Source organism: Doryrhamphus excisus, linkage group LG15 (genome assembly GCF_037039965.1).
Source record: "Doryrhamphus excisus strain RoL-2023G ecotype Guam linkage group LG15, RoL_Dexc_Guam_v1.1, whole genome shotgun sequence".
Classification (NCBI taxonomy): domain Eukaryota; kingdom Metazoa; phylum Chordata; class Actinopteri; order Syngnathiformes; family Syngnathidae; genus Doryrhamphus; species Doryrhamphus excisus.
This window is the reverse complement of record NC_136371.1, coordinates 6,106,046-6,129,414: the sequence shown is the minus strand read 5'-3', so window position 1 is coordinate 6,129,414 and position 23,369 is coordinate 6,106,046. Positions and strand designations below refer to the sequence as shown.

The 23,369-nt window shown below is 41.3% G+C and overlaps 1 protein-coding gene across 2 annotated transcripts; it reads left to right on the top strand.

Moving 5' to 3' along the window:
- The first annotated feature begins 56 nt into the window (after window positions 1-56).
- On the top strand, window positions 57-20,350 carry cd34 (CD34 molecule). 2 transcript variants are annotated; one of them, XM_078796569.1, is made up of 9 exons: window positions 57-200; window positions 426-527; window positions 11,949-12,014; window positions 12,490-12,728; window positions 12,816-12,893; window positions 14,870-14,981; window positions 15,078-15,127; window positions 17,419-17,574; window positions 19,089-20,350. In XM_078796569.1, exons 2-9 carry the CDS (start codon window positions 467-469, stop codon window positions 19,278-19,280), a joined length of 954 nt encoding a protein of 317 aa, XP_078652695.1. In that variant the 5' UTR covers window positions 57-200; window positions 426-466; the 3' UTR covers window positions 19,281-20,350. The 2 variants fall into 2 exon arrangements, with proteins under 2 accessions (XP_078652695.1, XP_057908209.2); XM_058052226.2 differs by lacking the exons at window positions 57-200; window positions 426-527 and adding an exon at window positions 2,916-3,128.
- Window positions 20,351-23,369: the final 3,019 nt, after the last annotated feature.

Below are 23,369 nucleotides of genomic sequence, written 5' to 3'. Positions count from 1 at the left end.
TGCTCCCTGGCAAAGTCTAAAGAGCCATTTTTGTGGCGTTGTAGGAAACGAGGTCTTAGAATTTGTTTTATGTTTTTGAAACCGTTTTCCTGCAGATGCCGTTTGATGGTTATTGCGCTACAGTCGGCACCAGTAAGGGTCTTCATTTGGGTCGAGGACCGCCCTGTGTCTTGACAGCCAATCGGATCTTCCGGCTCAGGGTAAGTGTCATTTTTTTTGGGTCCACCACTTAACTTTTTTGTTCTGTAATGCTCAGGATCTTTCAAAAAATGTAGAATGAGTCATTTGTCTGTTCAAAATGTTTTTGTCTTGTTTTTGCATATTGTAGCTCTACTTAAAATCTCAAAAATGCACTAGCAATTGCAATGTAGCCATTTTTCTTAAGATTTTGATAATGGCTGTACATTTCCATGTTTGTCTTCCAGAGGTTTGAGGTAGTTTCTGGGCCTGTCTGTGTAGATATGTTATGCCGGAGGAGAAAAGCAGGAAACAGAAGAGGAACTGGATGCGGGAGTGGCGATCGATGGGTAAGTCAACAGGATGATGAGGTTGCGGAGGACCTCATGTTGCCGCATATCAACCTTCTTTGTCACTCATGTACTGGTCAAATCCTTACTGGTGATGTCCATGCTAGGAAAGCTTACAGACATTACACTGATATTACAAGCTGCTAAGGGCGGCGCTGGGTGGTTAAGAATGTGTCTGATCACCAAAGGGCCATAGGCTTGGTTACCCTGAGCAGCACTTGGATATGGGTGGAGGGAGCATGAGCATGGCCCACCCAAATTGCTGCTTGTGTGAACAAATGCAAAAAGTCATGAAGTAACGCAAAGTTAACTTTTTTGTTGCACATTTTACTTATTGGAAATATTTTTGTTGCGCATGGGATTGTTGGTGTTAAGTATATTCAAATTACTGTAGTTAATGATGTTATTGTGGCCTCCTCCTAATAGGAGACCTATTATGCTCATTTTCAAACTCCTATAGAGCAGCTACACAAGATAACCCGCACAGGAAGCTTTCCAGTTCTTACAGATTCTGCACCTCTTTCTGCAGTGTTTTTCTGTGGACTTCCTGCTTCCGACCCAAACGGTCTGTTTAATTTGCTCCACCCCCGGCCTTCTAGGTATGCCCACTCCGCTGACTTCTGGCAGGCAATCGGTTAGCCCATATAAGGATGCCTGGATTACATTGACATCAGTAGAACTCAGTGTTAGAAAAATCTCACTCTCTAATATTTTCTATGTTAGAAAAATCTCACTCTCTAATATTTTCTATGCCGCATGCCCTTATGAAAGTCGTGGACTGGTCACCAGCCTATCGCAGGAGAGTGGTACTAAAAAACTTTTTTCTAAATAACCATAAATGCCTAAACTGAACTTGTCAAATGCTGTTAATTAATAGTGACTTGTGCAATACTTCCTTCAGAAGTTGCAAATGAAAAGAAGGGACCACACCCCCACAAAAAGTCATATATGTATATATATACTGCTTATGCTAAGAGTCCACTGGGCCGGCGCCAGTTGGTGCTAGTGTCGCCAATAAGGTGCCTAGTGGCGTGCAGTGGCTCAAACTGCCTCCCAACTGCTAACTACGGCGGCAAAAATTGAGTTTGGCGGCAAGAAAATTTCAAAATGTTTAAAATCTTTGTCCACCAAGTGAAACCAAATTTCACAAACAATCCACCTATTGGAATCCACTGGAATGTAATGGCTCGAGCCAAGGTGCGCCAATGATATTTGGCGCGAACTGGCACCAACTGGTGCCAGCCCAGTGGACTCCTAGCATTAGATGAGCAAAATCTCTAATTCATGTTTTTGGCAAATAAACCTTTACAAACTAGATATAAAACAATGAAATTAGAACTGGGTTCTCAGACACCATTTTGATGTGTTTCATATGGTTGCTTTGTTCGACTCCATGCAGGCCTGAAAAAAAAAACAACAAAAAACAGCAACAAGCCAGCAGTGGTTCCAGATGTGGTCTGCCAGAAGGTCAGGATAGAACATCTGTGTGAACATAAGTTGTGAACACCCAGCACGGAATGCCTGTAACACACCAGACATCAACTATTGCCATTTTCTGCTGGTGTAGCACAATCGGCCAGGTGCTACAGCACGTTATTTTCAATTTTGTTGCTTTCAAAAGAAAAAAAAACACTTCTAGTGCGTGTAACGTAGTGGGTGATTCATAGTAGTCTGCCTGTGTGACTCATCATTCGAGGGACGCACAAAGCCAGGCAGAGTGTTGTGTATGTCGTCATGAGCTTTTACAGGCCTCTCAACCATGTACACTACATAGGGAGGCACTTCCTGTTTACCAGTGTAACTCAAGAAAACAAATCCACTTAGTGAGCTCTGGGCTTTTTCATGGTTTAAAAAAAGTCTGTATTTGATGTGAAGCCTTGAAGCATGAGAGATACAGGGTGTGTTTGAAGATTGCTCTTCTGCATTGAGCGCCACATAAGGCATCATTGTCCAATGACTGCATCTGCTGAGATTTTCATTGGCCTTAAGCCTTCGTATGCATCATATGCATTCCTATTATGTTGAAACATACTTAGTTCTCCCCAATTGCACACGCTTGCTTTCCCTGAGACCCCCGCCCAAAAAAAATCACAAAATCCTACGATCGATTCCCACATTTAACCCACGTTAACTACAGTATATGACCAGTAAATGATCCGTTTTGCCTGAAAGGTTTGTTGTGATCCAAACTGTATTCATGGCTATAAAAAGTTTCCATAGAGGAAACTCAGCAAGGACGCACACTTTATCTTTTGGACTCACGCTGAATATGATGGGAGGAAGCAGGGACAGTTGGACTGAGGGTAAACGGTCTAACTGAAAATGGGTGTGAACAGAGCACAGAGAGAGAGAGAGAGACAAAAAGAGAGAGAGTGAGAGCGGGGGGGGATAAAAAGACCTGCACGACACAAGGAAGACTTTATCCAACTTTGTCTGTCCCACTTACTCAGACCTCACAGGAAACTCCCAACTCCCTGCCCATTCACTCACTCAGCCTCACTGCAGCACACCTCCTTCAGCACGCGCTCCCATCTTGTTTGACCATGTGGAGGATGAACAGCATGGCTTTAGTCCTGGTGCTCTGCACATTGTTGCTACGCAGTAAGTTACCAATTATATGGTATATTTTGAAATGCGACTTGTTATTCTAAATGTTATTCTCTTTTGTCTGTTTGGGTTTGTTATTCATGCATGTGGAGCTGGGGCTCCTTCTAGAAGGTGTGTAAAAAAGAAAATGAAGTTGTTCTTAAAGTGTGCACAGTAATTGAGGCAGGGTCACAGGTTAAAGACCAGCTGCAAAGAGTAAAACTTGGAAACTTGAAATTGGGACTTGTTGCAGGAGAGGGTGGTATGATTCCACTAAGAACAAAATCTCCAAACTGTCTGATACATACCCTCAAAGTTTAAAGACTAAGTCTATAAGTGTAAAGTATAAAAGAGGTTGGGGGGGTGAAATGACGACTTTTGACGGCATAGTAGCCTGAGACAAAAGGTCTGTTCAGGAATGGAAAGTTGCAGTGGAGAATAATTCTGTGCTTTTGTGTGTGTGTGTGTGTTTGTCAGACCTAATCATAATTATGTGGTGATAATGCATGGCTTTGGCTCAGCTGCCGCCCCCAAAGTTGGACTTGTCCTCATTAAGGCCCAGATCAGTGACTTGTGGAGAGTAACATTTGTCGTGACCTTGACCAGTGCGCCAGACTGATGAAAATAGCTCAAGAGTCAATGTTGAAAGGAGAAAAGATCAGGAGATGATAGAGCATGCCGCGCGTTTGCAGAATAATGAGGGGTACTGTTTACATTCTATTCACATGGAAATCCAGATACTGTTACCACTTCCCGACACAATGTAGTAGTCGATATCAGACGTGCTTTTACTGCATATGACATGCAGGTTCCATGTGTCTGTTTGCAAAAAGTTAATGAGGGATTGCCTGCTTGTAACAAGTGCACATCCTTTTTTTTCAACTACAGATGACTTTCAGAGGCCAGTCCCTGTTCTTTAGTGGCACATGATCACACAGACCTGCCACATTGTTCACACTTGAGTTTATCAGGCAATGTGCATATACATACAGTTGCAGACTATAATGTATCAAAGCCAGCGTGATGTTTGAGGTTACAGGTGAATGTGAAGTGAAAGGCATTTATGATGCATCCTCATCATGTCCTTAACTCCAATATGTGACTTGTCTTGGTACTTTCTCTTGGCATGGAAATGATGATCAGGAGTAATCTTTGTTGTATTCACGCAAAAAGGCGCAGAATATGCAATTCCCAAACTGAATGAACCACTAAGTACATTCAGAAATTCAAGTAACAGTCCACACATCTTGGTTTAGTACAGCGACAGACAAATGTAAGAAAGCGTCCCAGGGGTCACAGGGTGGGACACGGGGCAAGTGCCTTTTCAGACTACTGTGTTTTACTAGCACAAACATGGCTGCAATGCAAGAACAGGCCAATCACAACTATATGTAGCACTACAAGGGCAATTGACTGTTGGGTGATGTCATTCAACACCTCCTTGAGAAGTTTTGTCACACTTAATTTTTTTTAGGGGGGTGGGAGGGTGTCAAAACTTTTTGGCACTAAGAGGGGGGAGGTTATGTCTACCCTCCCACTGTTCGTAATCTACAATGACTTCTCTGTGATGAAGTCAAGGCCTTAGGCAGCTGTGACAATGAGTGGTAGAAAGAACCACACAACACCAAGATATCGCCTCGTGGGTAAGGGAGATTCCAAAATTTGTAGTTCATGTGATTCTGTGAGGACCCTTGCCAGTGTTCACTATGTCCTTTGTCCATGGAATGTCTGCCATGTGATGCAGGGATGATGATGATGATAGTATAAACTATGCAGACTTAGATACATGAAAACAGAAGGAAATGAGCCTCTTTAGTGGAATTTACTCGGAAACTGTAACTCTCATGACACGTGTATGCAAAACAGAAAGTGAAATGACTGGTACCAACACCGAAACACACAAAGCCATCTGACAAAAAAAGGCATTAGAACACATTTGGGAAAAAAATTGTAAGGTGACTTAATGAGCCTTTGTCTCTGTCACACCCATTAGGGATGAAGATCAGCATGTAGAGGAGTCAGCGACAGTATGAGAGCTGTCTCTTGCTGAAGTCAATGAGTGGGAACTTCCGATAAAACTGCTGCTTTGTCAGTGCAAAGTTCTCACATTGTTCAGTTATTTTGCATTTTGAGTTTTAACCACACAATTGAGGCATGGGATTGTTTTTGCAGTAAACATCATTACTATGTATTATTTCCCTTTTTGTGTTTTCATGTCAGTACACCACTATTGAAGACAAATGTGTAACATTTTGAGTCTGATTCAGTCTCTTCCAAAACCATAAACATGAGCAGAATCCTTTTCTTCTGCTATTGACCAACATTCTTTAGGCCTCAAGTTTTGATTAACTTGTATTCACGGCAGCTTCTCGAGGGTGTGGGTCTGTTATGTAAGGCCTGGCAGCTGGCAGTCTTAGGTCAGGCCAGGGTGTGGGTTCACTTGAGCCCAAAGTTATGGTAATTTTGCTAAGTAATTAAACTTGGAGCCTGCACTCTTGCAATGTGCCAATTTGCTGCTATAAGAGTGAACTGAACGCATTAAGCAAAAACAATAAAATAAACATGGCCTACCATCAAATGTCTACTCTTTACTTAATCTACCAGCCCTCACAGACAAAGGGGTGGACGTGGAGAAGTAAATAATTTAGTAACAACATTTACCCAGTGAAACAAGCCTAATTAATAGCAGACCAATGCGATAACGTTTAAACCTTCCTGTTCTAATTACTGCTGTTCTGGTGGACTTCATTGTTCTTTGTTTTCCAAGCACCCTGCAGCACAACCATGGGATTGAAATAGTTTATAATAATACAAAAGAAAACAACACTCTTTCCTTAACCTTCCAAAGACAATTTGATGGGCCAGGCAGCGTTTGGACTGAGCTCACAATCAGCCGCAGATAATGAGCAGCATAAAATCCAAAACATGAACTTGGAAGTGTGTCATTCCCACTTCACATTGACTTCATCTGCGGTTACATCAGCCACTTCACTGATTTCATTCATTTGGACAAACAGGAAGGGTCAAAAGAAAGTGTTCTGGGGTGAAAACCCCAGGATATACGTATTTGTTCTGTGAATGCATTTTGTCTAAACCATACTTAGTGCTTCCTAGTCGCTTTCCCAAAGATGGCTCTTGTATTAGCTTGACATCCACAGTCATATCACAGCCTGACCGTTACCAAGACTACAGGTCTTTGCTTTACCTCCACCACCCACATCAACTCAGTTTCGTGTAAGAACAGCAGCTGGAATCGGTCACATCTGCTGCCTCTGACAAAGCTGGCGTTTCCACTTTCTTGTCCTCTAACAAAGTGGACAGGCTATTTTGGAAACACTGGTTTTGAATTCCACCACCATCCTGAAACTATTTGAATGAGTGAATTAGGGGTTGAGTAAAAACATTGGTCACTTTACGTTCACCAACTTTTAATTTTAGCAGTTTTTTGTTGAATTTCCAAATGCAAAGCAATATTATTAGCAGTTATTTTCTAGTAGTGGAAGAAAAAAGTAAAGTAGTTGGCTACAAAACTACAGTATTGTGTCTAAATTTTCCAACACTTCCTAGCCTAACAGTGTTTTTTTGTAATTATTTTTCTGTTTGTCCAGGCACTTGTTGCTAGGCAGAATGAATGGCCCACAATTATCTGTGCCTGAAAACCATCCAAAATTTGACATCCCAATTCTGAATGGCAGGGGGCTGAAGTCTGCCCTAAGTCAGACGTTAACAAAGGGATGTTCATGCAGTACTATATTGTAAATGAAAGAAATTTATTTCTACACATTCATTTCACATTTGAGTAAATGTTGTCCATTAAAACTAATATAGGTGGGCCACTGTCCCAAATGCCTGTGAGTGTTATCTGTGGTCCGCACTGTTCACCTCTGCAGGTCAATACAACTTGGCTGTGTGCCCACAGCTGTGACAGACACATCCTGTCGAAGGATGTGCATGTAATACATTCCAAATCCAGTTGTTGGTAATTCCTTTCATTTTTTTCTCCACTCCAAATTGTCTTGTGTTTGGTTTAAAAACACTAAGGGTGTGGACTGGGTGGAAAAAGTCAACTTTTACTATCCTTCTACGAGGGAACAAAAATAGTTGTCAAATACATGCACGTAAACTAAGGAAGCAGTAGTGTCGATCTTTTAATTTCTTCCTACAACTCCAAGACGTTGGTCAGTGTGATATTTATAGAGCGTAATGGGACCACAAAGGCCACCTTAGAAATGGTGCCTCTATTAAGGTACCTGAGCATATAGCAATAATTGCAGCAGTAATTGCTGGTTAGGTGGTTCTTGAGGTCTTTCTCAGACAGCGCTCTGTTACTTCCATCATCATGAACTATTGAAAAGAAATTCAGAAATAGTGCAGATTATTTTTTCTACTACGAAAAAAGTTGCTTAAAGGGGAACTGCAATTTTTTTTCCCATTTTGCCCATCCACAATCCTTATGTGAAACATGAACACATATTTCTTTCCCTTTTCTCTGCATTCTAGCATGAGAAAAGTAGTCAATATGAGCTAGCTAACAACGGACATCATGGTAAATACCTATTTTAAAGCCCTCACAAAAAAACAACAACAGTGTTCCATTTACATAACTGACTTAAAGCTACAACGATATTATAATAGCAGCTAACATGAAAAACTATGTTTATCTGGCGGACTAACATGACACCTTGCTAGCCGCTAGCCTCAGCATCATTCACAGACCGAAGAGTGGATACCTAGCTCTCAATTTTGAGTCCAAAGACTCTATAAGATGCTTGTTTGCTGTCAGCATTTTTTTAAACTGAGGACTAGAGCACACGTCTTGTGCTGGAAGACACAGCCATCCCGATGAGTCGAGATCATAAGTGTGGTCACTGTATCTATGCTGCTGTTACTGACAGAACTAGCATAAATATGTGTAAGACGTTTCGGTAGTGTTTTAAATAATCAAAATATGGCAAGAAACTGCAACTATTACATGTTATCATCACTGTGCGTGCTAATGCATGATCATGGCATGTATATCGCTGTTAAAGGTTTTTTTAGACGGCTTCAAAGTCAGAATAGGTGTGTCCCAATGATGTGCATTGTTTGCTAGATCATATTAACTAGTTTTCTTATCTTATAATGCACAAAAAGGGAAAAATATGTGTTCATGTTTCACATAAGGATTCTGAATGATGGGCAACATTTAAAAAAAATGAAGTTCCCCTTTAAACCCTTTTGACAAATTAATTTTCGCCTGTAAAAAAAAAAAACAAATAAAAAACAAATAATATACAGTATCTGTTCAGTATGTGTGGAACATTTTCATTATGAAAGCAAGCTGAAAGGAACAATAAAAGCATTGGAGGACCGAATGAGCCAAAATACAACATCAAGGAACTTGGCAAATATTGAAGATGACATCATTTGATGACAAGGAAATTAAAGTCTCAACTCAGCGTCTTCAAGTCAACAACAATCGACAATAACAACCCTCCAGTAACAAACGTTATACCAAATTCAACAATACTATTGTTGATTATCACCAAAGTCGTTGCTCAATTTATGAATGGAAATATATGTAAGCATATCTAAATTATAAAATCAAGAGATGAAGAGTTCTGACTTAAAATTTCTGACTTAAAAAAGTATTTTTCCAGAGCCAGGAATTTTTCTAATGTTTGATGATCCTCAGAGGACATCGGGAATTGACTCAACTGACAGGACACAGTTGTTCAGCCTGGACGGAGGTCTGCACTGCCTCAACCATAACACAACATAGCACTTGTAGAACAGACACAACAACAACTACTTGCAGCAAAGCCAGAAGATTTGACTTTGGAACTCTGTTTAAGTGGTCAAACTTGTTGTGTTCTGAGCTGACAGAAAGCTAAGCAACCAACATTGTGGGTACTTGGACCTTTGTTGAGAGTCAAGTTGTATAAGAGCTAACCATGTACGTAGTGGCCGCAGCCTCTAAAATTGGATGGGTCAAAGGAGTTGGACACTTTGATTCCACGTCTGCTTGTCTTGTCATTTAAACGAGGACGTCATTGCAGACATCGCTTTTTTTGTGTGTGTTTTGTTCAGTTATTTGATACTTTAAAAAGACAAGATGAAGGGATGACCAAAGTGACCTTGAGGGTTTGTCTAATTGGTTCCTGACTTTCATGATGAGGTATTCACAAATAAGGAAGGAAGGTCGACTTAAGGGTCTTCTCTGGACATCTGGAAGTAACACGGGTGTGGCACAGACTGAGAGCCAGGGCGTTGTCTCTATATGGTCTGGGTGGAGGTCAAACACAAATGCTTACGGCTGCTGCTGAAGCTTCCCCCTCCAGAATGATGTCACAGCTTTCACATCTTCCTGACAATCCAACTGACGTGAAAGAGGAGCGACAGCTGCACCACCTCCCCCCCACCCCGCCCCCCTGTACTCGAACCTCCTTGCACCACCCCCGAGAGAGGAAGCTGGCTTCCTCTGTTTAACACCACCACTGCCGGTGTCCCCTGGTCAAACTTTCTGGCTGTGACCGTTTAATCAGGTGTGACAGTGTTTGCTTTTGCTGGAATTTCCGTGAGGTTTCCCACCCTGGATCCAAACACTGGCATTGCAGTGTGAGGATGCTAGTTGTACCCCTTTTGTTGAAGAATAGAAAGGGATTGGTGGAACGCTGATTAAAAATGCAAACTGACAATCCATCTTCAACAACACATATCGATTCCATTTGCTTTGCATTGTATTGCTTTTCATAAATCCTATAGCCATGTGGCCATACGACAGGGTGAACTAGAGAAGCTCAGACCACCACCAAGCGCCATAAGATCAGTCTTTGATGGTCTGTAGAACCTGTTGGGAACTTATCCTGTATTTTTCTTTCCAAGTACGCTGACCATTTTTTGTGGCATTAAATGCCAATAATTGTCCTATGTAATATGTCCTATGTTAAACAATATGTTTCAAAAATTCCTGGATCCAGGCGGTGATCCGGATCACCCCCCAACATGTAATCATTTCTTCCATATCCCATTTCCGACAATTTCATCCAAATCTATCCAGAACTTTTCAAGTTATTTTGAACACAAACAAACAACATCGACCCTGGCAATAGACCACCATCCATCCATCTGTTTTCTATGCCGCTTATCCTCACCAGTCTGACCCTAGACTGATCAGTAAATAGACACATACACATATATCAATATATATATCATATATATCATATACATCAACAATGTGGATGACATATGTTATACATGCACTCTTCAGACAAAACTATACAGTGAGTTTGAGTTTTACAAGGATCTGATTAACGACAGGCACATTAAACAGTGTGTAGGAACAACACGTCTGACTCAGGGCCCACACACGGCAGCTTTGTTTAGTCCTGTTGCACTGAACCCTATAGAGTTTATCCCACTGGCACAGTCCACTCGGGTGACTGTGAATGCATGAACTATACCATCATTCAGTATGTTTTTGTCCAGACAAAGTAAAAACACGCAATATGTAGCCCTCCACACGCCATCATGGATCCATTCTTTATTCTGTCTTCTACTTATGGTCTGTGGTGTGCCACATTAAAGAACGGAACATCAGGCTTTGAGCTCCGTGGCACTCATGCCGGAAATCTGCTCCGTGTTTCCAGTAGGGAAGAGAAGAGAAGAGGAGGTTACATGATGAATCTGCAGCATCCACCCTTTTCTCTCCATGCCCAATACTGGCCAGTGTTTTGTTTACATGGAGTAGAAAGTGTTAATTCATTTAATTGAATGTGCCTGACATTGTATGATGAGTGTGTGCATTCACAGGAAGGAAATATTTGTGTGACTTTTGTCATTATTAACATGTTTAAACACTATAAGCATGCTTACCAATCCTAAAAGTATTAAATAAAACAATTTGAGGTGCTGGCACCATTTTGCACTGGTGAAAATAACAATTCCCCCACGTTATTGCACTATTAAACCACTAAGACAATTATCTTAAGACTATAATAGCCCCGTTAAACCATTTATGCCCACTTAAACCTGTTTGCATGCAGTTAGGCTACATCTGATTCAGCTGGTTAAACCCAGATTGAAAAGGCTACTTATTACTATGATGCAGTAGTAGCCTTCTGATACAGTCACACATTTTTCAATGTTTTACAGTTTTACTTTGATGGTTCATATCCAGTATGCATGTCCAATCTGGGGGGAAAATAGTTTGGAGTTGGGATTTTATTGCAGTGATTTAGCCTTTGTGAACATTTCATTTGAGTATATTTATGAGAAAGTTCCACTTTATGGCTCCTTAGCTGGCTGTGTTTATGTTTGTGCAAAGGACAACCGAAACCTAAATTGCCAGCCCTATAACTTTTCTAGACTGAACATTCCTTGTGGATGGGATTCGCTCGTCACTAAAGCAAATGTGAAGGGGCAGCACAGTGGTTGGTGTTGTTTTGCATATTCTCCCTGTGTTTGTGTAGGTTTTGTCTTATTACCACAGTCCAAAACACATCTATATTTAGCATTATTGGTGTGAATGTTGTTTGTCTCTGTTTCAGTACAGGCTGTACTCCGAATTACATTCTAAATTAACTGGAATAGACTCCAGCTTCCTTGTAACCTTAAAAGGTATGAGCAGTAGATAGAAAATGCATTGAAGATCTGGAATAGGTGCAGATTGTGGAAGATCTAGAAAGCTTCCTGTGTGGGTTATGTGTAGCTGCTCTATATGGGTCCACAACTCAATACAAAAGGGTTGAAAATGAGCATAAAAGGTTCCCTTTGACATTAATGTGGTGACTCGGTATTGCAGTACTGCACAGTCAAAATGTCATACCGAGTTTTAAAGTTGATTTCCATTTGCAGATGGTGTGATGGGCCAAGATGATGACACAGCTACTGATGCACCGGCAGGTGATGCAGCCAATGAAGGTAGACAAATCTTGTTGTTATTGTTAAGATACTTGACTTATTACTGAAAAATATGCATGTTTAATGAAATTATACACATTTTAGGCCAGAATTAAGCATTTTTAAGCACGGAAATTACTGAATGAAAGAAAATATACAATTGTCAAAAGACAACCTAAACAGTCCAGTTACGATTGATTCAGTGTCCTGAGTATACAATGACTTGGATATTATGGATAATATTAACTGGCATATATTGGCTAATATGAGTGTATAAGTCACTATAGGGGTGTTATTTAATATCCAGAAAGCTCTAATAATGTTGAAAACTGTATTTAGAAGGCCGTTTACAGGTTTTCTATGCTCAAACTGTGAAACGGTGGATTAATTAATCCAATTGCAACTACATGTCCATCTCCTTCATATTCTGTATGAAGGTTTGTGTGGTTTTGCATGATGAACATGCATTTAATAATCTTCATCTCTGAACTTTCAGTGACTCCCACTGTGATAGTCCTGGATTCCCAGCAGGACACCACCAATGCACCAGATTCTGGAGCCTCTCCAGGGGCTGGAGGAGATTCTGACACACCTTCTGAAATGACCACCCCTTCCGTGACGGGCTCACCCAATCACAACCAGGACGGTGACACCGCAGGGACCACTGCTGGCCCTAGTGGTCTTGGTGACGATGGCGCCGTGGTTGTGGATCATTCCAACACCGTTAAAACAAAGGTGGAGAATATATTTATTGAAGAGATTGTAATTACTGATCATTTTTGTATTGTGCTCTAAATCTGATGTCATTTCCTGTCCCTACAGCCCTTGGTGGAATGCGTCGGGAAGGAGGAGATTGAGGAGAGTAATGCTGTCAAGGCTGTGGTCACCACAACTAACTGTGTGGGTACCCGACACTCATCTTTTATGCAATTTGACAAAACCACAAGTGTACTGTACGTATGACTCAGTTTTACTTGACCGACATTAGTGGGATGGAACAGGGGCCCGTAGCACAAAACTAGGCTAAGGGAGGAAGCCGGGATATCTTGGTTATCCTGGCTCGATTTATGTAGGATACACAGAAGTGAGATAATGGAAAGAGGGATATGTTTTGACATAAGTTACCATGAAGATTTATTCTGTGGATTTAGCCTGCTCCGGATCAGGCTAAGGTCAAGGATCTATTTAATCTTATCCCGTATAAACCAATAATTATTGGTTTACAACAAACAGTCATTTTCTACCGCTTATCCTCACGAGGGGGTGCTGGAGCCTATCCCAGATGTCTTCCAGCGAGAGGCGGGGTACACCCTGTACATGTTGCCAGCCAATCACAGGGCACATATAGACAAACAACCACTCACATTCATACCTATGGACAATTTGGAGTCACCAATTTTGGAATGTGGGAGGAAACCGGAGTACCCGGAAAAAACCCACGTATGCACGGGGAGAACATGCAAACGCCACACAGAAATGGCCGAGGGTGGGATTGAACTAGGGTCTCCTAGCTGTGAGGTCTGCGCGCTAACCACTTGGTCGCCGTGCAGCCCTAGCAACAAACATAACATTATTTATTTATACATATATATTGTAGTACAAATTATCTTTGTAATACTTTGCCATGCTTTCTGTCTTTGTTTTGGTGTTGCCTTTCTTTTTTTTATTTGCTCTTATGCGTCTTTTGTTTGACTATTTCACAGTATGTCTCAGATAGCGATGCTTACTGTAAAAACAGACACTTTTGTAAAGCATCTCTGAAATTCCTCAAACATTGTAAATCATTGGCAAAAAGGGACTAATATCTCTTGTCTTTGTCATAAGTCAAAAGGGGAAGAACATGGGTGCGGCTCATTTTGGGTGTTTAATCTCCGCCAAAAATGTGTTGTTTTGTTTGTCATAGTAACACACTTAATAAGTAATTGTATCTGAACAGAGTAATGAGGCGGCCGTTAACCTGAAAATAATATAAAGAGTCATATGACACCTGAAAATACTGAGTTATTTAAATAAATGGCGGGTTTCTGATGGGTCCAGGTGCACAGAGCTGAACATGTGAACCCCACTTGGGTCTTTACTGTAACATTAACAAAGCCAGAGGACCATCTGAAGAAGTCATCTGCTGCACTCAACCTAAAGCTACACATGAACTGAGCTGCCAGAGAAGAGGGATTGTTTGGAATTACTTGCACAAAAACGTTGAAATCCTGCTCTGAACTATGAATCATCTCTATAGCACATAGCACAACGGCAAATTCCTTATCAGTCGCACGTCCAAGAAGCCACATGAGCCAATCTGCGTCCTTTAGACATGTGATGCTTCACATGTGACACAAGCAGATGGAGCAGAGCATGGCTTCCAAGGGAGTGAGTACATATCACAAATTCAGCCCTCATGAGTTTTTTTTTTTTTGTCCTCCCCGCCTCAAAAAATCTGGATTGTGCAGCTGCAGGCTCCATCCCAATTAGCTGTGATTCAGGGTTTGCTCACAAGGATCTCCTGGGAACAGAGAGAGACGTCTGGATCACATTATAGAAAATGAAGAGTGATCCCAAGTCAGAAAGTCTTCAGTTGTGCAATGAGGTGATATCATAGTTCAGTATTAAGGCGGAGGAAAGTCAGCAAGAATTCCATACAGCTGCGGTCTGCGTCCATTACGCACACAAAGGCATTCGTGCACTGAGAACATTCCGGAACTCACATTTGTTTTTTGGGCCTCAAACCCCACCCAGGGCGGCAAATGTTTTTGAAAAGTATTCTTTGCATAAATCAGGGAGTGAATGTTGTGCAAAGTTGTGTTGGTTACCCAAGCCAGTTAAATACATGTCCGCATATCAGAAAGGAATCTGTCATTTCAAATATTCTCCATTTACAGGAAGACACTAAAGCACACATTCAGGGCAGCAGCGTCCTGTGGTGCCACACTGAAAACTGTCGTATCAAAGTCTACCAGGAGGGAAACAACATAAGGATGGTCAGGGATGATGGTGGGTACCGATTGTGTTGCGTTTGAACACACACAGTTCATTGTTGGTGTTTGGGTATTATTTATGATTTCTACATTCTGTTTCCCCTACATGCAGCTAAACAGCATACTCTGGCTGATGCCCTCAAGGGTGAATTAAAGGATAAGGTAAGCGATCAATATACACTAAGGGTGTGGAAAATAATTGATATTAATCGATACATTGATGTGCATGCGCTCATTCACTGGGTATGGATGCAGTTGACGGGGGAAATCGAGATTCATCGCGATGCAAGCGCCGTTTTATTAATGTTCACTGTGTACTTCTTCACTCCATATGCTGTTCCCCAGGTGCTATGAATGCACCATCATTATTTCACGTTTCGTATTGAATAGTGACGTATCGACGTTCGCACGTAAGCAGCAGCGAGGAAGTTTCTATATTTAACCCACCCACAACTTTTAAATAGTATGTTTGGAAACACTACGGATTCTCAAAGAACGGCGGAAAGCTTGACAAAATGTCCGTCATTTGCAAAGAATGCCGTACAACGGCAGAACTACAAACATGCAGACTCCCCCCTTAAAAAGTCTCAGCCACCTTCCCGTCTAGTTCCTCGTCGGACACCGGGGGAAGAACCAAGCAAAAAACAGGTTCAGCACAGCAGGTGACATTAGAACAGCAGAGCAGTCGGCTTCTTCCTGAATTTTGAAAGAATTTTAAAAGGGTATAAGTTGTTTTCCACTTTCTGCTCCCCACTACTGTATTAGCCAACCTCCTAGTGCATTCATATTGGCAGTATGTTTTAAAGACAGGAATATAAACAAAATGCATTGATTGCACTGTTGAAAGTGTCACTTTAACTTTGCTGTACTGTATTTTATACAGCAGTAATTATTGTTTAATTGTTTTTACTCCAAGTGTGAGGAACGTTGTTTTTGAAAAGTTGTTGCTGTTTTAATATGGCAAAAAGAATGATCAAAAAGTGGTGCATAGTAAAAAAGACAAACAGCACTTTAGTTGAATTTACTGCCAAGTGCCAAAAAGGAATAAAAGCCAAATCCTTTTTGTAGGACCATACTGAATTCCATTTTTTCCCTTTGCTTATTTGCATCATGTTGAATTGCACCATAATATATCGGATTGCATTGATTTGAACTAAATGATTATCTCATTGTATTGTGAAGAGGGTGAATCGTATCATATCGTATCACCAGAAAATTCCATGTATCGTATTGTATCATGTGTATCCAATCGTCCTCAGTGCTGAGATTCACACCCCAATAGACACTATAAGAGGACCAGGACTTTTAAACTGATTAAACTGCATTATCTTCCATTGCATGTTTATGTATGATTTCACAGACATTCTTACGCCAGGTTGTGTTTTTATAGGTGACATACTTTGCATCAAAAACGGCATACGCAGCTTTTCGCCACCGTTTTGTGTGTATACAAGCTTTATAGCTGAGGCCCCAGGACTTGTTAAAGAGACTTCCTAGGATTTGGTCCTTAAGTAACGGATGCCAGCCTGGTGTGGTTGTGCGAGTGTACGTTAGTAAACCTCACTCGGTGTACTTTATAAGAGTCGTGCTGGGCATTGAACCGACTGTCTGGCATTTAGCGGAAATATAGCGGAAATAAAGCACTCTTGGCTCTCATTGCAATGGGTTCGAACCAGGCAGGTCACACTTATCCACAACAGGTTAAGATCCCTGGTGCTTTGGTAATGGTAATGGTAATGGTTTTATTTCATTTGAACATGCATCAGATTACAATTGAATGCATCACATAATCAGTTCACAGTTCCACATGTCCAAAAGGAGTAGGAAGAAGCAAAGCTTATTAAATCCTACCCCTCCATCTGGTACTTTTACAATCAGTAACTGTTACATTTGTTCACTTCCTGCTTTCCATAATACAGTTTTTAAAAAGTTTTTTTTTTTTTTTTTAATAATGCACCTCGCACCGAAGTACAAGGTGATATGACCATCCAATGACATAATGTGTACCATAGTAAGTGTCAATATAGTGATATATATAGCACATCATGACTGGTTCAAGACTCTTCATCCTTGTATTTAGCAAACATCAACTGCTTGTATTGTTTCTTGAATTGGCTCATCGTTGTGCATTGTTTGAGGGCCTTACTCAATCCATTCCATAGTTTGATTCCACATACTGAAATGCTATGGCTAGCATAACGTAGTCCTAGCATATAAGTGTTTCAAATTTTGTTCTTCCCTGAGATCATATTTCTCCTCTCTTGTAGAGAAGTATTGGATGACATTTTTAGGGAATTGGTTATTTTTGAATCATTTTTTACAGTTTTCAAACCACATATTATATCTGTTTGTTAGAGCAGTCATAACAAATTTTCCATGCTGCATATTTTTTAATTTGACACTCTACTTCGACTCCAGTGTCTCATCTGCGATTTACACTTCTGTGTTTGCAGCTGGGTGTGGCAAATGTGGAGGCTCCATCCTCTTCATCATCCTCAAACCGTTCTGTATTTGTGGGGATCCTGATCACCGGTCTGCTGGTTGCAGCCGCCATTGTTGCTGCTTACTGCAAATGCCAGCGCCGAACTGACAGCAAAGGAGTGAAACTGGTGAGCAGTTTGTGACATTTTCCCTATGGATATATATACCCCACAGCAAATGCATGTGACCCACTCTCACAACAGACCAATTTAATAGATTTGGACTACATAGCTAGAAATGACATCACATGTATGATTTATCTAAATGCTAAATCGACTGATTGATTATCTGTCCAGAGTGTAGCCAAAAGATGCAGAAAGTCTCTGAAGAATATAAAGCATTGAAATAGGGCGTGTCTGTTTTTAAATCCTTTAGAGCTGAGTCATATCCAGTTCATGTTGTCTGAATCAGATGACTTTGTTGACGGGTACATGAAAGACATTTCTTATTAACATAATCTGCAAGGAAATCGGTTTCACAAGAATCTTAAATGAGAATTGGTTATTTGTGTTCCTGACAGACAAACTTTGGAACAAGTATTATAGTGTGGTATCAAATCTGGATAACGATAGATTTCTAGACATTGGTGGTTGCAGATGTAATATAATTGAGCGCTGCAAAAAAATGACAAATACTGAAATATGTAATGCAATGTAATGTGGTTAGCGCGTAGACCTCACAGCTAGGAGACCAGGGTTCAATTCCATGCATGTTCTCCCCATGCATGCGTGGGTTTTCTCCGGGTACTCCGGTTTCCTCCCACATTCCAAAAACATGCTAGGTTAATTAGCGACTCCAAATTGTCCATAGGTATGAATGTGAGTGTGAATGGTTGTTTGTCTATATGTGCCCTGTGATTGGCTGGCGACCAGTTCAGGGTGTACCCCGCCTCTCGCCCGAAGACAGCTGGGATAGGCTCCAGCACCCCCGTGACCCTCGTGAGGAAAAAGCAGTAGAAAATGAATGAATGAATGAATGAAATATGTAATGCAATAAAATGTGGTTAGCGCGTAGACCTCACAGCTAGGAGACCAGGGTTCAATTCCACCCTTGGGCATCTCTGTGTGGAGTTTGCATGTTCTCCCCGTTCATGCGTGGGTTTTCTCCGGGTACTCCAGTTTCCTCCCACATTCCAAAAACATGCTAGGTTAATTGGCCACTCCAAATTGTCCATAGGTATGAATGTGAGTGTGAATGGTTGTTTGTCTATATGTGCCCTGTGATTGGCTGGCCACCAGTCCAGGGTGTACCCCGCCTCTCGCCTGAAGACAGCTGGGATAGGCTCCAGCACCCCCTCTACCCTTGTGAGGAAAAAGCAGTAGAAAATGAATGAATGTAATGCATAAGAAATTATATATGATAGAAAAGGGCCATATTTATTTTAAACATTGTGTCTCAAAAAAAGGACCAGAAGTCAACTAAACATGTAACATGTAAGACAAACTAAAATCCCAAAAAGTGGATGCGGGTAACTATAGATTTTAAAAAATGTAATATTTCCATGTGGCACAAACATTTGTATAAGAACAAAGTACAGTTTATGTCTTGCAAAAAAAATCTTTCTTAGCGTACTCTTACACAGATGTGCATGTTTCTCCCTTGTATTTGATATGTTCAGCATGTGTTTATGCTCCGCTTGCAGGCAGAGGAAGCTTATCCAGTGGATCAGGAGAACCAGGGGAACACCCTTGTGTCTGTGGCCCCCCTAAACCCCCCGGCAGAAACCCAGGAGAAACCCAATGTGAACGGGGAGTCTCCTGAAGCTGCCAAAACTGAGCCGACTCCGCCCACCAACGGTCACTCCGCCACCAAGACTGCAGACACCGAGCTGTGAACCCCTTTCACACAAACACACACATGCATGCACACACACACACACACACCACACACACATAGTCATCAGGGACAAAAAGAATATCCCTCATGGACACGACTGTGGCTCACTTGCTCCTCTCGCTCCCATTCTTTGGCTTCATGCTGAAACATCAGGAAAACTAGTCGGATCATGATGATGACGATGATGAAGGTGTCCATGGTGTATGTTAACGACGGCTCATTCCCTGACTTGTTGACTGCACTCGAGCTGGAGATGGGAGGTGTGCGCTTTTGGGTGGGAAGAAAATATATTTCAGCATGACTCACCCATGATGGGGTCCCATAAGGGCCGCAGCGGCTCCAAACCGTCAACACCCATCAGCCTGAGTCCCATGTCATCAGGTTCAGCGCTCCACCCTTCTTGATAGAACATACGACACTTGCACATGTTCCACAGTCGGTAGAAAAGCTCTGTCCACTTGAATTGTGAAAGTGCGCATGTATCCCTCCTGCAGGCTTCTTCTGTATGCATGACTTTGTGTGATTTTTTTTTTTTTTTTTACCACTAAAAATGCAAAATTGTACATTTTTCCATCATCACAAGGAAGCTGAAGTTCAACCATCACCGAAGTGCCTTCAAAGTGCCGGGCTGAAGACCATCTAACTCAGCAGTGCTACCCATCAGTGTTATTTGCTTCATTATACTGTGTATGCTATTTTATATTAGTATTCTATTGAGCTGTGTGTTATTTTTTTTCTTGTTATGTATCAAATTTGTGTTGCTTTGCTTAGATGTGCCACAGTTTTGTGTCGGACTAACATATGAACTCTGTGGCACTTTTTTACAGAGCAAGAAAAGTACACAGTGGTGCAAATGTGTGATACTTTTTATTTTTGTTTGTTTTGAGTAGCAAAGACATTCAACACAAAGAAACTACTGTTAAAATGCTAAACTGGAACCCAATATGACCGGATTGAATTTTTGTATCACGTTATTACTCACATTCCACGGGGACTGTTTATGTTTTTCAAGCAGTCAAACATTCAAACATCAAAATGATCAAATAAAAATGATTTTTTTTTGTACAATCTTGTGTTTTTCATATTTTTTCATGTGTTAAGATGGTCTGTTGATTAAAGGTTCTCCTTGCGCTCCACTGAGTCGAGTGAAAATTGTCTTGAAGAGGAGCACTAAGACTACCCGACTCGTTCACTAACTGCCCGCATGATACATACAAGGCAACCCTCCAGTCCAAGGTCATTGCTTAATGTGGATGTAAAGAGTACCTTCACCCCTGAAACATGGAAAGACGTGTACTCATTGCTGATCAATGCTCTAACACACTTGGTATTTAAAGCCCATACAGCCCATAAGGTTCCCAGCTGCCTTGCATAACTGATGACATCACTTCGCGCTCGTTTGTTAGGGCGGGGCAGCGGCAACATCCACCAGCTGTGTTTTCTACATACACACGTGACGTGTTCACTTCAGCCCTTACTTATAGTTTCCTTATTTACTATCGCCTTGCTTTGTGGACATGCTGCCCCTGTGGCAACAATCTGACAACGTGAATTCCAGCCCTTCGACGCCCCTCACAATAACTATACCACCAGCACAAGAAGCACGTTCAGATAAATATGTGCATCTATAGTCTGCAGTGATCAGATGCCACAGCGGTCATGTTTAAACGGTGTAAATCTCCTGTGGACCTTAATGTATTTGGAGTACAGCATGTGACCTTGACTTCTGACGGATATGGTCCCGACTCCGCCCATGTCGAGAGTTTGTGTCGCATTCCACTTTAGGTCTCCCCCCCTCAAACTGACACAAATGACATTACACCCCAATGGCGACTGGCCAAGCACAGCATTGAACCCTTAATGGTAATGGTAATGGTTTTATTTCATTTGAACATGCATCAGATTACAATTGAATGCATCACATAATCAGTTCACAGTTCCACATGTCCAAAAGGAGTAGGGAGAAGCAAAGCTTATTAAATCCTACCCCTCCATTTTGTACTTTTACAATCAGTAACTGTTACATTTGTTCACTTCCTGCTTTCCATAATTTTTTTCATAATTTTTTTTTTAACATTTTGGGTTTTTTTTTAAAACATTTTGGTATCTTTCGTACAGCTGAGTGTTTCAATGATTACGTTTTTGCAAAAACGTGCCTCATTTTTCATACACTCAGTTTTTGTACAGTATTGCACGCAAATATCCTACACTTTACTGTACATTTAGTTTTGGAGTGCAACTGCTAATAACTTGCCATGGGGCCAAAGAAAGTTGTTGCTAACTATTTGAAGATGATCAACACTATTTAATTTGATCTCGCAAGGATGTCAACACAAAGTTACATTCATGTGTCAGTTATTATGTGCATAGTTTTATGCCATTTTTTAAAATATTATTTATTGTATTATTATTACAGGCTGCACGGTGGTTGTGTGGTTAGCGCGCGGAGACCAGAGTTCAATCCCACCCTCGGCCATCTCTGTTTGGAGTTTGCATGTTCTCCCCGTGCATGCGTGGGCTTTCTCCGGGTACTCCGGTTTCCTCCCACATTCCAAAAACATGCTAGGTTAATTGGCCACTCCAAATTGTCCATAGGTATGAATGTGAGTGTGAATGGTTGTTTGTCTATATGTGCCCTGTGATTGGCTGGCGACCAGTCCAGGGTGTACCCAAAGACAGCTGGGATAGGCTCCAGCACGCCCGCAACCCTCGTGAGGATAAGCGGTAGAAAATGAATGAATGAATGAATATTATTATTACAGATTACAGATCTGATATGTGATATAACTTCATGTCTTATGTTAGACGAGTAATTCATTCAAATCTTATCACTTCACCAGTTTTTCTTCCAAGTCACAAAGGTCCCACAAGTCAGTCCTCCCTGGGACGCCGCCCTGCTCCCTCACTCCACCCCTCCACTTCGTATGCGGAGTGGAATCTGGGATTATCAACAAAACTCAGCTGGTTCTTTTTTTTCTTTTCTTTGTTTTAGTGTGTCCTGCCCCTTAGCGTAGCAACAGCTGCCAAATGCGTCATGTTTTTCTTCCATGTGCCAAAACACCCCCCCCCCCCCACCCCCTTCCTTCTTAACGCATCTCTATGGTAAGATAATATTGGCGGAGGATGTAGTCCAAGCGGGACCTTGAGGTCAAAAGGCGGGGGACCATTTTTTGAGTCTCTGATGAAAATCAAAAGCTGAAACAAAAATGCAGTTCATGCAAAGGTTATATGAATGTCACTTGGTATGGGCTTTACTTTTTGGGCGTCTATCCCAGTTGATTTCGTGCAAGAATGCGGGGTACACCCTGGAATGGTCACTAGCCAATCACAGGGCACATATACACTAAAAAAAATTTTTTTTGCCCTGTAATTATTACCTCAAATATTAATTTAAGGATTTTTTTATTCACTTCTTTTACTCTAAAATCTCAATCTTTATTTAATGCCTTATTTGATGATTGCCTAGAATATTGTATCCTCACATTTATATGTAAATTTGATCATTGACACCAAGTAATATTTACATAACTAATGTATTTTAACCAATAATCATCATCTTCCTAGACACTGTAGTACTTTTTCCATGGTTGATATTCCCATGTGTTTCCTGCACATTGCTTCATGATGCCATTGTGTATTTCATAACAGGAGGAAACAATCTGGAAGGCATTGTGTCTTTCCAGCTTTTACTGTCCAAATCACATCATAACCTGGACTCCATTCAGCTCCACTCACACTAATGATTACCGTTTACAATAGCTGCTCAAAAATGAAATAAAAAATTCTGAACAAATGATAGTAGACAGATCCCGAATGAAGACGAGTATGCGAACAACAGGATGGTTGGGTTGACGGACCATGTGACCCATCTGTCGCCAGATGTTTGGAGAGAATGAAGTCATAATGGGTCTGCTTACAAAGCAACAGCGGCCTCTAGTGCTAATCTACGGCAATACAGGCAATAAGCAAAGTTGGATGGAGGGATGCTAGGACGCCCCCTGCTGTTGGTGGTGGTCAAAATTGAGGCCCTCAGACGTTCAGCAAATAGAAAATGTTGAAGGTGTGTGAGGTTCCCACTGTGTTATTG

Coding starts and splice junctions, on each gene's coding strand:
- cd34 (XM_078796569.1), top strand. CDS start 467: ATGCCGGAGGAGAAAAGCAGGAAACAGAAGAGGAACTGGATGCGGGAG. Junction 528..11,948: donor GCGGGAGTGGCGATCGATGG/GTAAGTCAACAG, acceptor TTCCATTTGCAG/ATGGTGTGATGGGCCAAGAT. Junction 17,575..19,088: donor ACAGCAAAGGAGTGAAACTG/GTGAGCAGTTTG, acceptor CTCCGCTTGCAG/GCAGAGGAAGCTTATCCAGT.